The sequence below is a fragment of the Rhyacophila brunnea genome, unplaced genomic scaffold, assembly GCF_057557595.1.
Source record: "Rhyacophila brunnea isolate RB1 unplaced genomic scaffold, BYU_Rbru_1.0 scaffold_6, whole genome shotgun sequence".
NCBI classification, from domain to species: domain Eukaryota; kingdom Metazoa; phylum Arthropoda; class Insecta; order Trichoptera; family Rhyacophilidae; genus Rhyacophila; species Rhyacophila brunnea.
In genome coordinates this window covers 22,366,375-22,382,426 of record NW_028233276.1, presented here as the reverse complement: position 1 = coordinate 22,382,426, position 16,052 = coordinate 22,366,375, and the positions used below count along the sequence as shown (strand labels likewise).

The window sequence follows — 16,052 nt, the reverse complement described above, 5'->3', positions numbered from 1 at the left end:
TGAGTTCTTATACCATTCATCCAATTGCGATGAAATTTTGACCAGTTGTTGTGCGCAAGCCCGCGAAGGTTTCTAAATTAGTACAAACATCTTCTTCTTCTTCTATTCATATGCGTTCCTATACCATTCATCCGATTGCAATGAAACTTTGGTGAGTTGTTGTGCGCACGCCTGCGAAGGTTTCTGAATTAGTACAACCATCATCTTATTCTTCTATTCGAATGCGTTCTTATGCCATTCATCCGATTGCGATGAAATTTTGACCAGTTGTTGTGCGCACGCCCGCAAAGGTTTCTGAATTAGTACAACCATCTTTTTCTTCTTCTATTTGTATGTGTTCTTATGCCATTCATCCGATTGTGATGAAATTTTGACCAGTTGTTGTGCGCACGCCCGCAAAGGTTTTTGAATTAGTACAACCATCTTCTTCTTCTTCTATTCGTATGCGTTCCTATACCATTAATCCGATTGCAATGAAACTTTGGTGAGTTGTCATGCGCATGCCCACGAAGATTTCAGAATTAGAAAATCATCTTCTTCTACTATTCGTATGCGTTCCTATACCATTCATCCGAATGCGATGAAACTTTTGTCAGTTGTGTGCGCACACCTGCGAAGGTTCCTAAATTATTATTATATAACATACAAAGTTTGTTGTTTGTTTGTTCCATCCAATTTTGATTTTTTTTTTACTACATATTAATAACATTAATAACGTTTTCATATTTTGGATTCGATTTTAATTTAGTGTTCCTATGTTTGACCTTTACTCCTATTAGAATTATTTTCATATTGCCATATTGTATTACACAGATATTTTAATATTAAAAAAATAATTTCCTCTTATTATTTTTCAAATATCTAAGATAAATATAACCACGAAGCGACCCTGTGCGAAGCCGGGTACTTCAGCTAGTATAACAATAAAAATAACATTAAATGGACGCATGTTGGATTTTTATGACAAATTATATTTCGTTCGGCGCGCGTCATTTGCACAATCCGCGCATCGCCCAGCCACGATCTTTTTAGACCATGCCTCAACTGAAGTATAGCCGTAAGAATCCTGTCATTGTGACCATATATTATCATCATCATTGTGAGCATATTGAATTAAGGTTATCTGGAATATAATTCTTCTCTTGTTTTCTTGGCTATGCAACCTCCGTAAGTGCTCAAGGCATCGGTGATCTGACATGACTGGCCCAGAGAAATGTTCTGCAAATGGAAGCCAACCTTCAATAGAAGACTGCACTAAAGGAAGAAAGTTTTTTCAATTGTATGTTTGACCCAATGGGTTAGATAATCAGCTAACAACCATTCCCCATATATAGGTGTCAAAATAATCTCCACCCTGTGGAAGCACTCTGCTAGAAAACGGTAGATCACTTTTCTTACTTGAATTATACAAATGACATGTCACTCAAAATTAATAAATCACTAACGCATTTGTGAAAATGTATGTATTCATACGAAAAAGAATAAGTACAAAATCACAAAAAATGTCTGCACTTACACTATTAGATACCACTAATAAGTCCTATTAATATAAATTACAATTAATTCATTTTTAACACATCGTAAAATACCACATACATTAAATACATACTTACATAGAATATTAAAAAAATGATCAAAAATAATCGTATTTAATCAATTGGAATTTAGTTCTATAAAAGTTACTTATAAATCAAATGCACACCAATTTATGTCAACAGTATGGTGTCAATATAGTGAAACCTATCGAAATAGATATTGAAAACATTTCCATTATTATGTCAATATTGAATATTCGAAATTTCACATTGATAATCCGCTAAGAAATTCAATGCTCCCGACTCATCCCCTGACCAGCCCGTTGTTAAATTTACGAGAAATTAATAAAAAAAACTATTACAATGTACATATATCTGAAATCGTCACATTCCACTGTCGTAATTAAAAAAAACTTTAACACAAAATAGCTTTGACACTCTTGTATAATATTCCTTACAAACTACTTAAATAAATACCAGATGGCAGCAATCACACCATTTTAAACTCTCATTCTATCTCACACACATCATATTCGCTCACTAAACACCATAGTTTTGATAACTGTATGACACTACAGAATACCATCTAACACCTTTACAATCCATGATTACAAACTATGAGGGAGATATAAAAAAATATTTTCTAGCAAATAAAACTAGTGAAACCTTTTGCTATACAAGACATAGAAATGAGTGCACAGTGGAAAGGTGAAATAATTACAAATTCAATTTAATATCATGTGACGATTTAATACATTTTATCTCTCAAGATTTAAGAAATACTTGAATCTGTATTTACAATTTATTGAAATAGTTTTAAAAATATTTTCAATTCAATTAATTATCCAACGCTTTAGAGTGAATACGGTACTGTTTTGGGAGATAAAGAAAGAGGTACTAACTCAAAATATTGTTTTTACTATAATCATATTGGGTATTTACGAACACAGAGATTCAGCACATTCTTTTAACCAACTCCAATCCAAAGTTCATATGGGCCTCGCCTCCACGAAGCGGAGGTTGTTTTAATGGATCTTTTGCTTTTTACCAGTTTTTCCAGAAATGGATATTACCCATTTACTCAAGATATCAGGTCCATACTAGTTAGTTTAGTTTGCCAGACCCGGAATTCGAACCCGGAGCCTATTATAAGCCTGATGTGTAACCGTTCGGCCATCACAAATGCCAATTATTTTCGGTAATTTGCGAGATTTTTTGTATGTGTATGTATCACTCGGTATTCATGGCGTAATTATGAAAAATATTTCAATACCATCAAAATAATTCATTCATATCAGTATGCGTCAAGCAAGTTTTAGTTATCCTTAATATATGAACAAAAGATGTGTGTATTTCATATTATAATATATTATATATTGAATAAATATTCCAGTAGTATGACGAAAATTTTGAATTTTTGCGATTACACCAAATTCACTCTAAACAGTCATGACTCCAATAATTTTCAATACCACATGTTTAAACACAATTTGAATTAAAATACAAAGATAGTCTTTGAAATAATACATTTCATTAAAGAGCATGATGTCTCAGTTTAAGTGGCAGGTTCAGGCTGCGGGGGGGCGGGTCCTTGGGGGGTGGGCGTCGGGGTGGCGGTGGGATCGGCCAGTCGCTGCTGGGCGTGGTGGCGAGCTCGGAATTCGGCCGCTTTCAACTGCTCTAAATGGAATTGCTGCCTTTCTGTTATCAGCTGCTGCCGTTGGTATTCCAGCCCTGCGTAAAAAAAGAGAACAATTAACACAATTCCTTCAACCATTTTCATAATTCAATCAATAATTAGTTAACCAATTGCGGAGAAAAACTTAAATAAAACTAAAATAACATTAATTAACTATTTCTTTTATTCAACGAATAATTCACAAGATTTAAGAATATATCATTCTGATTATTGAACATATATTATTTTGAAAAACACACTTTCTGATAGAGTATATAATAACCAATAGAAAAAATCTTTTTTGAAAAAAGTAAGTCACCCCGACGGGGAATCGAACCCTGTATCTCCCGAGTATACGCCTCATTCGTCGCATTAAGCCATTATGCTACGGCGTGACATACTAATAGCGAACAAAATTTAACTATTGGTCAATTTCTATACCTACCCATCAGCGTTCCTTCCAATTTCAAATGATTTGGAAGGAACGCTGATGGGTAGGTATAGAAATTGACCAACAGTTAAAATTTGTTCGCTATTAGTATGTCACGCCGTAGCATAATGGCTTAATGCGACGGATGAGGCGTATACTCGGGAGATACAGGGTTCAATTCCCCGTCGGGGTGACTTACTTTTTTCAAAAAAGATTTTTTCTATTGGTTATTATATACTCTATCAGAAAGTGTGTTTTTCAAAATAATATATGTTAAATAACATTGTCGCTGCTGAGCGAAACGTTAAACCTCCACTACATTGGGGTTATATTAATAAATTGTGTATTCTTTCTGGAAAAAAAATGACGGGATCTTTGGCCCCATTTCAAAAACTCACCTTCTCTTTCCCTTTCCATAGTAGTTTCCAACTCATCGAAGTGTCTGAGTTTGATTTCCAGTTTCTTCATCTGCGTCTCAACAAGGAGTGCGACAAGTGATTTGATTTTCCTCTCCTCGATGGCAGCCAAGTGCTTGGCCTTCACAGCTGCTGCCGCAAGCGCTGCAGCAGCTGCAGCTTGGATCTTGCCCTCTGCAAATTTCATTAACATTTTAGCAATTTTACAATCATTTCTTTTCCTTATTATTAAAAAAGTATATCTATGGAAGAATTTGGACTGCAGAGTATTTCATTCATTGAAATTTGATGCTGATTCCACCGTTGAATTAGTAGCCATACACATTTCTTAACATTATGATTTTTAGTAGGTGACAGTGATTTTGTTTCTGATGATATTTCTATGCTGTGGTAGGGTGAATGGATGGATATCAACAATCAATATTCTGTGCAATGGCATATTGAAAAATGGCAGCTATAAACAAAGTGACAGACAGTTTTCACATTTGGATATAAAATATGACATACTGTTGATTGAAGTTTTTTGTGATTACCTATTGATTTAAATATTCTAAATAATTTATGGTTTATTGAATAAAAAATGTATTGTAAACCTAATACACAGCAAAAACGCATGTGTATCATTAGCCTTAGTAACCCTTTCTTCAGCTCCCTGCCATTTCTATAAAACAAGGTTTTCTTCATCGTCTTCAATGTTTAAATTTATTTATTTCAAATACATACATAGTAGCTGTGTATAGCCAACAAACATTAATTTATACAGAGCATTGTGTTAGTTTTAAAAACATTTTTTTTTAATTTACAAAATGGATGTTGTACTATGAATCAAGGAAAACCTAGTTTATCTTGGTACACAAGTTTACAATGAAATAAATTTTATTGTAAAACTATTAAGTCTTTTAACCTAACCTAACCATAGAGAAATGACAAATTTTGCATGCTACAGAAAAACATTGCACACCATATCAAATAAAGCATGATAAGACAATAAAAAATCATCTGCATGGGACATTAAGGAATAATAAAATAAATGAGATAACTGAACATAAAGAATAATCATCAATTTATGTAGTATAATAGTGGAAAAACACAAAAATCTTATCCAAACTTTAAAAACTTACGAGAAGATAAATAATAATCTAAATAAAAATTAACTGAAGAAAATCAATGACAAAATAAAAACAAAAAAAAATAATAACCATCAACGGGAGTGGGTGGATCAGCCTTGGCAGTTTCTTCACCTTCAGTTTTGGGAACTTCCAACGGTTTGTCGCCTTCTGCTGCCGCTCCTGTCGTCGCCCCCCCTGCCCCTGTGGCAGCAGCGCCACTCTCTCCCTCTTCCCCTGTTCGAGGAGTCGCTTCAGCATTCTCTTTCTTCTCACCTACATCAACATTCATAAATATTATCGATTTTTTTCTAATTAGTATTAGAAAATGATACAGAACTCCTATCAAGAATTTAGGGATATCCGTATATCAGCGATATCAGCATAGAAGTGTTCGAAAGTTTGAATTTAGTTGTATGCCAAACCTCTTGCTGGAAGATATATATCAAAATAATAATGTTACCGGGATCTGTTCCAGCCAATCCGCTTGCGGCCAGCGCAGCCGCCGGCCCTGCTTGAGCTGCAGCTCTCAGATGCATATCCAACATGGCTGCCGGGACTTCATCCTGCAATATACATCCAAACTCAACATCAATATCTGCACGATGTGGCACTGCTATTTATATGTAAGCATCTTTCATTGAAATTTTACTTTTAAATAATTAATCAGTAATCTCTGAAGTTAATTACCTTAATGCTGGCAAATTCATCCATAGCAGCCTGAGCAGCAGTAGCGGCCACCCGAGGATCAACAACGGACGCCAAGAATGCGACAGCACTCGTCACTGGATTACCGGCTCTGCTGAATGCTATCGGTTGGTAAGCCAGAGGTCCTAACACGCCACCTAAAAGATTATCAGGTTGAATGTAGATTTTATAAAATTTAATCAGAATAATAAGATTTACAAATATATGTGTCAATTTATACCAGTGCAAATTAGTCTTTATTACCTGCAGAATCTGAATCTAAATAAGGATCTTCGATGGGCAGTCTGAGGAAATGAAGGATGCATTCGTCTTGCGTCCGAGAGCCAACATGCTGGCATACTCTGTTCCAGTCGTCTCGGTACAGCTCGAGTGCTTCGAGGAGAAGAAGAGTTTCTTGCTCTGTCCATGCCCGAGCTCCGCCTCGGCACGGAACGCCTGCACGGGCACTTGATCGCCCATATCTGCAAAGCATTGCTCATTTTTTAATTTTTGATGACATGACACATACAGCCTGTCTTGGATAAAAATTGATAAAAAGAAAAAACCACTGGTGTAAGTCATAGGTATGTTTGATTATATCCGGGTGTGGTACTGGGTGGGTTGGACGATGGGTTCTATTGTATTGATGTCAATCATTTAATTGGCATAATAATCGAATTATTCAAAATTCAGGAGACACTCAAATCTGTCTTATCTAAAGAATTTGGAGATAGATGGAGTTATATACGCATTCCGTATTAGGAATTTTGAAGACAGTTCAATTTTCAAATAGAATGTTTTTTTGAAGTGTGGTTGTATTGGTAAAAAGTTCATTATTTTTTCATCTTCTGTTGGCAGCTCCGAAAACAAAATACATAGCAGCTTATGTTCCGGTTTGAAATCTATTGATTGTTTACATAACCTACATAATATTATGCATTTCTGATAATTCATTTTAAAAATAATGATCGATAGGGAGCATCTTTCCATGGGTATTTTATAGCTAAACTGTATATTCAAATTCTGATTTGATAAGGCAATATGTGACATGCGTGAAATTAAAAGAGAATTTAATTATACACCATCCAATCCTATGAATTTTAGTATTCTAGGTTTATTTTGGCAATATCTGCACATATAATCATTTATGTAATTATTAACTAATTTGAATCTGACATTATTGTAGAATGTCATCGTAGAAGTGTGAAGTTCTCTTCAAATGAACCTGCAATTCAAAGACACTTGTAGCCAACTTAATCGGTAGACAAATGGTCTTTTTTTGCTTCAATTTCATACATTTAGGCGCGCTCCATCTCTATAAAAGAGGGATTTTTACAAAATCCTTAGTTTTATCTAACATTATTTGTGGTTGTAATCAGTGGCGGCCGGTGATTTTTTGGATTGTAATTTTTGAGGGTGAGCTGGAAACTTACCTTATTGAAAAATGAAATCAATTTGGCGTTGGTTTTTGATTTGACAAAACGTTATTGACATTTGGGAAATTACCTGTATATTTTATATTTTTAATAAAACATGTTGCGAGTTACCTAAATCTTTATTGGATTAGTTTTAAGAAACCATTGTATCTCTTATAGTAGATAAATACCTCTTACTTTTGACGTAATCCATCTTATTATATATAAGTACATTATCTTTAGCAATTTGTACACTGTATGAATAATGATTATTATGAAACTGCACTTTGCGAAATAGTATTAAGATTTATTAGCTTATCACTAGAATTCATGAATTAATAATTTTCTATACCTATTATAAATAACCGACATCATTTTGCGTTTAGTCAACACACAGGATAATGAAATATTAATTTTCCAGAAATGCGGTAGGTAGCAAAATTACATTTATCTTCACTGATTTAAATTGCAGTACCTACACATAAATCAAAATATCTTACCGACATTGTATTATATTTCTTACCCATTTTAAATTTAGAAAATAATGAATTCTATTGTTTTTAGTTTAACAGGCATTTTACATACGAGATTGCTAAATATGATACTAAACATAATTTGAGCGTGCACAGTAAGCTGCAGCGTCTATAATAACAAACCATAATTCAAAACTGTAATTGCTCTCTACTCAGACCTGTATGACGTCATTTTACCCGGTCAGCGCACGATATTCTGGAACTTATGCATGGCGAAAACCATTAGCACCGTTTAAGTTGTTTTATAATGGCTTTAGTTAATACTAAGCTTTGGGTACATTTTAAGTAAACTAAATATATTGCCGGGGCGCAAACGATTTCAGTGAAGATGACGTATACGGTGCATAGTGCCTGTATTATCGCCGATTGTCAATATGGGCACATCGGTTTATGGTTTGCATTACAATAAGTGAGCGATAATATTAAAAACCTATGAAGAAAAAATATGATTTACGATGTTTCATAGCAATGCAAGCAGTGCAGTGCACTTGTATGATGTTAGACCACCCGCCACTGGTTGTAATAGATTTTTGGGTTGTCACTACATGTACTTCCTTCTTTCCTCGACGTTTCCTCAATCTCTTGAGAATGACCTCTGCAATGAGCACTCAACATCAAGGAAAGAAAAAGGAAGAAAACGCAGTGACAACCCAAATATCCATTATAACAAACAACTGAAAAAGTCTCAATTGTTATTTGTGGTGAATAAAAATAGTCAATACATAATAATTATTGTTTTGTAATGTCATCGTAATTATTAATTTTATTCAATACAGATAATTATTAGTCATTATTTGCTGACTGCGGGTGCAATTGTCCGCTGCAGCCGAATGCCTGAATACACCACCCAAGAAAAAAAGAGAATGTGAAAAATGACACTTACTGGTCAATTTTGAGTCCAAATTGTCCATTGATATCGGCAGTAGGTATGGTAGGCGGTTCAACTTTGACAGCGACTGGCGGCTCACCTTCCGGTCGGGGTGCTGAAGGACTGTCCACAGCGGCCACTTTCAAATCAGCTGGAGGAAGAAAAATAATGAGTAATCATGATGAGTGCAATGCGAAAAATCCCCAGGTTTCAAGTCACCTTTTCGAATAGCAAACATCTAATGACTAAAACAAAATATGAATCTCTTTCAAAAGACAGATATACATCCGTATAGTTATCATATTATGTTCAAAAGATATTTATTTTATAAGCCATGTAAAACAAAATATCAAAACTATTCAATGAAATTTTGAAGTAATGAAAGCAGTCACTGCATGTTTCTTCAAATAATTAGTTTTTTTGATTTACTTAGAAATTAATAATGCTGGGACTACTTATAATGACTTACAGTTTAAAATTTACTCTGAGAGACACCTGTCCAATCGTCTTGTTAGATTCATCATTGAAACCAAATTAGTTTCTAATTAGTAAACAAAACGTGTACACGTGCAGCGACATGAGTTGTTGTTTTTCACTAACTTTTGTGAATTCTTGAGAAATCCAATTGGGGAAAACTGGGCTATGTAAAAAACAGTCAATGATACCGTTGTCCTCCCTATTAATTTATTGAACAGCATAATATATAATAATATAGTCTTACTGTTAGAGAGCACTGCGGGTAAATCAAGAAAGCAACAAAAGACTACTTGAATTCTAGTAATAAAATGAAAAACTCTTATAAAATTCATAAAAATAAGTGGACATAAAGATATAGAGGTTTATAAGTATAGACAAAACTAATGAACTTACTGAGGACGATTGGTTTGGCTGGTGAAGGCTGCGTGTTCTTTGGAGGGTTGACAGCTTGCAGACCAGACGGAGTATCGGAGAGGACATGGAAGTGAGAAGTCGGCGGAGGGCCCATCGTCGTCGGACGCATGTCTGTGTCAATCTGTTCACAGGAAATTTCAATATAATCAAAACCACTCAATAATGAAACAAACAAAAAACATGGGTCTGAAGAGCAAAAAAAAGTCATCCTATCTAGCTATTTCACTTCCATTGTAGGTGGAGAAAGAGTAGAGAATACTATTTGAAGCCTACCTACTAAAGAAAAATAATTTTTAATTGCTTATTAACAAATTTAAATAAAAACTAAAAAAACAATTTTATTTGGCAATGACTTCTGTCTGTAGGTATGTTTTATAAATAAATTGATTGTCGGTTTGTCCAACCAAACATATCCAACTATGGAACTAATACAATCAAAGAAAAGCTGTGAGAATTTGGAACATTTCACACATACAACACATAGCTACATACGATTACACACGTATTGTAAAAAACACACACTATGTCAAAACCAGTGTCATACTATCGCGTACCTTGAGGCTATAGGTATTTTAGCGTAACATGCTCACAGCAATGTAATTTTTGTAAATATATACACTAATTTAAAGGAGACGGATTCGATGCCATACGGTCTCTTGGTCAAGACACTCATAAAATATCAATTATAAAAAGGTAAAATATAATAATTCAAGTCCTGTATATAATATGGCTGTTCTAGGACTTTTTTCATTTACCCACCAATGTGTGACCAAAAGTAGTGACAGAATATTCATACCTGATAATTCAGAAGTCCCCACTGTTCTAAGAATGCATGCACTCTCATTATGGCACAAACGTCTCCAGCCAGATTTCTTCTGCAGGCAGTACTGGTCAGATATTCATTCGGATTCAACCGATAGGTGTCAATCATGAAGTTTCTGCAAGAGAAAATAATACATTCAATTCTACAACCATAGCTTTCATAAACAATAAATCAATTATGTATGTAAATCATTTTATTTATTCGTACCTGTATGCGAGATATATTTCTGGTGTTTTCGACTTGTTTTTGCCGTTGAAGAATTCGGGCATAGCTCTCTTTTCGATTGTGTGTATGGAGTTGTAATCGAACCAGGCAGCGTAAGACGGCACGATAATGTGGTGAGTTTGCTCTGTCACGTTGTCTTCCAAGTCGTCTTTGGAAATGAAATCCTATATGCAAAATAAAACATACCATGTGAAATGAAGTCATAGATGCAATTCAAATGTTCATTACAGTTTGGACTAACTAGAGGGTGTCTTGTGAAAGTTTTAGATTACAAGACTTGATGACAATTTTAGTGTGGTTGAATTGGTAGCCACTGCAAAGTGAATATTCTTTATGTTGGCCACAATGAACAATTACTGCTATAGAATCATCTTTATAACCGTCGCAATCAATTTAAAATAAATAAATAAATTGTGGGGATACTGACAAAAGTTGGTAAGTCTCGAAATCATGTTATGGAATAAATGTAATTTGAAGTTTGACATGGCCTCTAAAATCAAGCATAATGCTAATTTCTTTGTGCTTTATGTGCATGTTCTATATATCGGGTGACCTTGAATTTTTATCATTAGTCTTATAGACTGATAACTATAACTCGAGGCACGGTCTTGGCGCTAGGTATGGTTGATTGCCATTAGTTGGGTGCGAGAGTAAAAAGTAATGGAAATTGAAACAGACCTGTGTATTAGTGTCACTGGCTTTTCCTTGTGAGTCATCCCCATGAGTGTCAGACTGTGGCGGAGGTGATGAGGCTGGCGGGGGTGCACTCTGTGAAGGGGGGGCAGGTGAAGCAGGTTCTGCGCTTGCTACCGATGGAGTTGCGGCTAAAAGGTTACATTATGTTATTACTATGAAGACCCCAAAGAGTTTGGACAAATAGGAAACCCATTAGCACTTTCTACACGTTTTTAGAATATTAAAATACTTTATATTCTGTGTTGGCACACTTTATTAATAAAATATGTCACATCAAATAGGCACTTCAGGGCACCTGTCGATAAATTTGGAATTGAACAAGTAATAAGCATAGGAAGTTCTTACGTGCTGGGGCAGGTGAGGGTGGTGCAGCTTCGGCAGTAACGTTAGTGGTGGTAGTTGTAGACGTGGCGGTGGTGGTGGAAGTAGTGGTAGTAGCAGAAGTGGTAACGGTAGGCGTCGCGGCAGGAGTGGCCGATGATGAGGACGTCTCTTCGGCTGCCTCGCGAGATGTTGTGTCTTCGCTTTCTGCCCCCCTCTCTCGCTCCCCTCCATCTGCCCGGCTTGCTCGAGCACTGCGACTGAAAAATATTAATCACAATAAAATTACAAATGCGAGTGAAACAAAAGTATGCCGACAGGTCAAGCAGGGTTTGATCTCAATTAATTTTTGCAATGCGGAGCAAAATGGATATTATTAAATTCCCCTGTTGATTGCGAAGTTTACCCTATTGCGACCGTATCCAAAATGTTTCACCCACGATCAACAATGTAAAAATATATATTATGGCATGTTGCTAAAAATTTCTTATATCTAAATTGCAATAAAGATTTATACATATTGTTACCAAATGTCTTAAATCTATAGTAAGATTTTGTAACATTGAGTTCAATGCATCTGAGTCATGTAGATGTTTTATCTCACTGTTTTCATATATTTTGTCATGAATTTGTAATGTAAATAAATAAATTTGTCTGAACCAAATAAATTTCCAGATAATGTTACGCACCTCTTTCTCTTTCCCATTTTGATTGGTGGAGGGGAGGGAGATCTCTTCCGTTTGCTTTTCTTTGTTTTGGAACTAGACTCCGACGAGCCGCCCGTCTGCATCATATCTTCCACTGACAGCCGTAGCTTGTGAACCTTACATGAAATATATACACACCATTATTATCATCACCCTCAGCCTCAGCCTGGATTAATTCACCAGAGCATTGCCCGCACGCATGGCAAATGTTTGCGGGAAATCCCGAGGTATCTAATTTGAAGACATTGCTAATTTCTTTGTTGGTGTTTTATCAATTATCTTGGAACGTGGAGTTTTGTTTGCATTGCTATCTGTAAATTGATCATGAGGATAATAGTTTTTGGTGACCATGAACGAAATCATCATGTCTGTCGCAGTAATCAAACAATACTTGCAGTAAAAATCACACTGCTTTGATTGTCACTGTGGTATGACAAAATATTGTACCAATAACATGCACGTCTTACACACATTAGGTGGTCATAGATGTACAGTTTGAGTAACAGGTTGAACATGCCAGTTAATATGTAATGGCGGCCATACAGTTATCTTTGGTAGATATATCTACTGCACCCATAGATGGACAGTTTTCAATCTGCCAGATGTCTGCCAGGTTTAAACTGCCGGCGACCCCCCACTCCGGTGTTTTTGTAAAACTATTGGAATTTCGACTCGCCGAAAGTTCTCGGGTGACACTAGATGTCCTTGACGTTAAGTAGAATATACCGCGCGATACAGCTGCGGCTGGTGTTGATTGTTATAAAATACAAATTCATTTATTATTAATAATGTAATAATATGTACGCGGAGATCGCAAATATTATATTTTATTTATTTTTACAAGGGTAAAACAAAGCTATAATTATTTATGTAAACATATTATTTTATACAATATAATATAAATGTTAAAATTTTAGAGAGCATTATAAATATTAAGTTATTGTGAAAATATAGACTAATAACTCAGTATTCAAATTTTATTTATTGCATGTAGTGAATATTACAAATTATTAATTTAAGACGTTCACAAGATAAATTAATATACCTAATTGTGAATGACAATGTCGGTAAATCTAAATAAAATTTACGTATAAACTTTAATAATGTCATAGGTAGTAATTAATTATTATACTGATGATTGATGTAAAGCGACAATTACATTGAGCTTCTTTACGAGCTGTTTGTTGGCGAATTTATAATCTGCCTGTAAAGTCGCCCAGTGTAATCATCGAACAAGCTAACAAGCAGGTTGTAAACACTCTACCGAGAAAAGTTGAAAGCCGGTCAACTTCACACGCCGGCGTGTGGGCCTACTGCGTCTGCGCAGTAGCAACCTCCCGGTAAAAAAACGAATTACGTTCTGTCAAAATAGTCGCTGGCTTGTAGCTTCTCAGCGAATGGAAAGTTTTGTGTGTAATCATCAAATTGCAGTAGCTGAATCGCCCGCTTTTAAATTCGCCAACAAACAGCTCGTAAAGAAACTCAATGCAATTGACGCTTATATGTAAATATAATTTTGTGGCATGTTTAAATTTATTGTATATAATATCAATAAATAAATATTATTGTATTATAAAATAAGACCAAATAGATAAATACTGACTCATATGTCCATTAAATGGAATAAATTATTCAAAAGAAAAGATTATAGATCATATTTTATATTTACACTAATGTGTATAATATTGTTTCGGTGAATCGATAAAATACACAATCCACTAGTGAAATCATGATTTATTTTACCAACGTCATTGGTGTGTATTTTATGTCAATTTGTTTCTAATAAAAACAATTATAATCATAATAAATTCAAAGTAAAATTATTCGTTTATCAATATCGTTCAAGTATACCCTACTTAAAACTAATTTAAACACTACCCCTGTGTATTATCTCCGCGAACCTAACCTCCATAGTTTTTGACACTTGCTCTGCCACAGACAATAACTGTATGTATATGGGCACGTCTGATAACAGTTCGACAGATTTAAATGGGGTAGTTTGAGCTGATCTGTGGTGTGCCCACTAACGTACAGTTATTGTTTGTGCAATGTTCAACCTGCTACTCAAACTGTACATCTATGGCCACCTACTGGAAATGCTCATTTGTTACTCAGTGCTATTCTCCCATATTACACTTGCGTATAGCCAGCATTGTGTGTTCAGCCTACTTCCATTTAAGGTTTTTAGCATACTCTACATTAGATACCTACCCTATGTTGTTTTACTTTGATAATGCATGCTATATGTATATGGACAATTATGGATAATTAATATTTAATTCAACGTTAACTGACTGACAATAGACCGTTGCATCGATAAAAAATACATGGGCAGAATTCTTGCAAAGTACCTTTTTCTTTCCCGAATGGTCGACTTCATAATCTTCCTCGTTCATCCACTCATTGTACTGAGAGAGGTCTGTCGCCCACGTGGCTGACACACGCCATGGATCTGTCCTTTGAAACTGCAAGTCGAACGATGGACTCTCCGGAGCATCCACCTAGTACAAAGCACATAAAAAGAAATGGCTGAATTTCATTTCCAAATAATTAAATCAAAAGGCAACAATTGTACATTATTTATTTTTAAGTAAACCAATTTCTTCATAACTTACTACATACATCACATGCATAAAGTATTTTTTTTTGTGAACAAAAAATAGTGTTAACCCTTAACACTCGAGTGCCGCCATATCGGCGGCATTAGAAGTTTCCCGTATTACTCGAGTGCCGCCGTGGCGGCGGCATCGCCTATAAAGTCATTTTTTGTAATATTTTCAGAAATTTTTATAATGCGATTTCAATCAAGTTAGAATGAATAATAATAGGTTATTACATTTATCTGAGAAAGAAGTCGGCAAAAGAATACTGCGTGCCTAATTTCAACATAGTATTTTTATCGGAATCTTCTCTTTTTTTATTCGTAGGTCGTCGCTTGCAAGCAATGTTTTTTTGTCACATAAATTTTATTTATTGAACGTTCCCAGACTAGAGTGAAGTGTTTGTCACGCATGATTTTGAAGTGTGTTTATATTTTTTATTGGTTCTCGCTTGCGCAGGGGCGTCTCGTATAGTTTACAGTTTTATATTTGAATACTGTTTTTGATGACAATACTTACTAGTATATTATGCCGATTCGGAACCTATATAATGTGAAATACTCTAATGAGTCAAATGAAAATTATTACGTATCGATTTATTATTTTTTGAGAAATCTTTTGATAATGTGTACCGCACTGGGAATGAGTTGTTATGAGCCCGAAACTAATTTAGGAAATTTACGAGACAGCCGCTTATATTACAAGTGTATTTGAAGGCAATTCATTTGTATCATATTTACAGTCATAATGGACGATTTACACTTTATAGCCAGTTCTCTACATACCGCTATTTCATTACGATTCTGTGATAAGCCAGGATTACATATTGGAGATTGCTTTGTGAAATACCACACAATCAAGAATTATAAATAAACTAAAAATAAGTACAGTATATTCATTATAAATTTATTTTACAGAATAAAAAAAAAAAAAAAAATTATGCTTTGTGCGGGAAAAAGTCTCGAGTGGGTGGTATGTACCTAAAAAAAAAATTTCGAGTGGAAAAGGTTAAACAATGGAATGTCAGAACATTCTAATGAAACCATTTGTCAACTCCTGACTAACGATATAAGTCAACCAGAGACTATGTTCAATCCTTTCATTTTTACATAATGACATCA

At 34.9% G+C, this 16,052-nt stretch overlaps 1 protein-coding gene across 2 annotated transcripts in view; it reads right to left on the bottom strand.

The window, feature by feature from the left end:
* Nucleotides 1-1,451: 1,451 nt before the first annotated feature.
* mor (SWI/SNF- related protein mor) overlaps nucleotides 1,452-16,052 on the bottom strand; it is a 48,475-nt gene continuing 33,874 nt past the window's right edge. For both annotated transcript variants that reach the window (XM_085957148.1, XM_085957149.1), the window contains exons 6-19: nucleotides 14,683-14,832; nucleotides 12,314-12,447; nucleotides 11,649-11,884; nucleotides 11,286-11,431; nucleotides 10,590-10,771; nucleotides 10,356-10,497; nucleotides 9,539-9,680; nucleotides 8,684-8,819; nucleotides 6,117-6,334; nucleotides 5,856-6,010; nucleotides 5,629-5,731; nucleotides 5,259-5,441; nucleotides 4,042-4,233; nucleotides 1,452-3,269 (exon numbers count right to left, since the gene is read on the bottom strand). In XM_085957148.1, coding sequence (XP_085813274.1) covers nucleotides 3,091-3,269; nucleotides 4,042-4,233; nucleotides 5,259-5,441; nucleotides 5,629-5,731; nucleotides 5,856-6,010; nucleotides 6,117-6,334; nucleotides 8,684-8,819; nucleotides 9,539-9,680; nucleotides 10,356-10,497; nucleotides 10,590-10,771; nucleotides 11,286-11,431; nucleotides 11,649-11,884; nucleotides 12,314-12,447; nucleotides 14,683-14,832 — 2,298 coding nt within the window. In that variant the 3' untranslated portion in view covers nucleotides 1,452-3,090. The remainder of the gene's footprint in view (nucleotides 3,270-4,041; nucleotides 4,234-5,258; nucleotides 5,442-5,628; nucleotides 5,732-5,855; nucleotides 6,011-6,116; nucleotides 6,335-8,683; nucleotides 8,820-9,538; nucleotides 9,681-10,355; nucleotides 10,498-10,589; nucleotides 10,772-11,285; nucleotides 11,432-11,648; nucleotides 11,885-12,313; nucleotides 12,448-14,682; nucleotides 14,833-16,052) is intronic.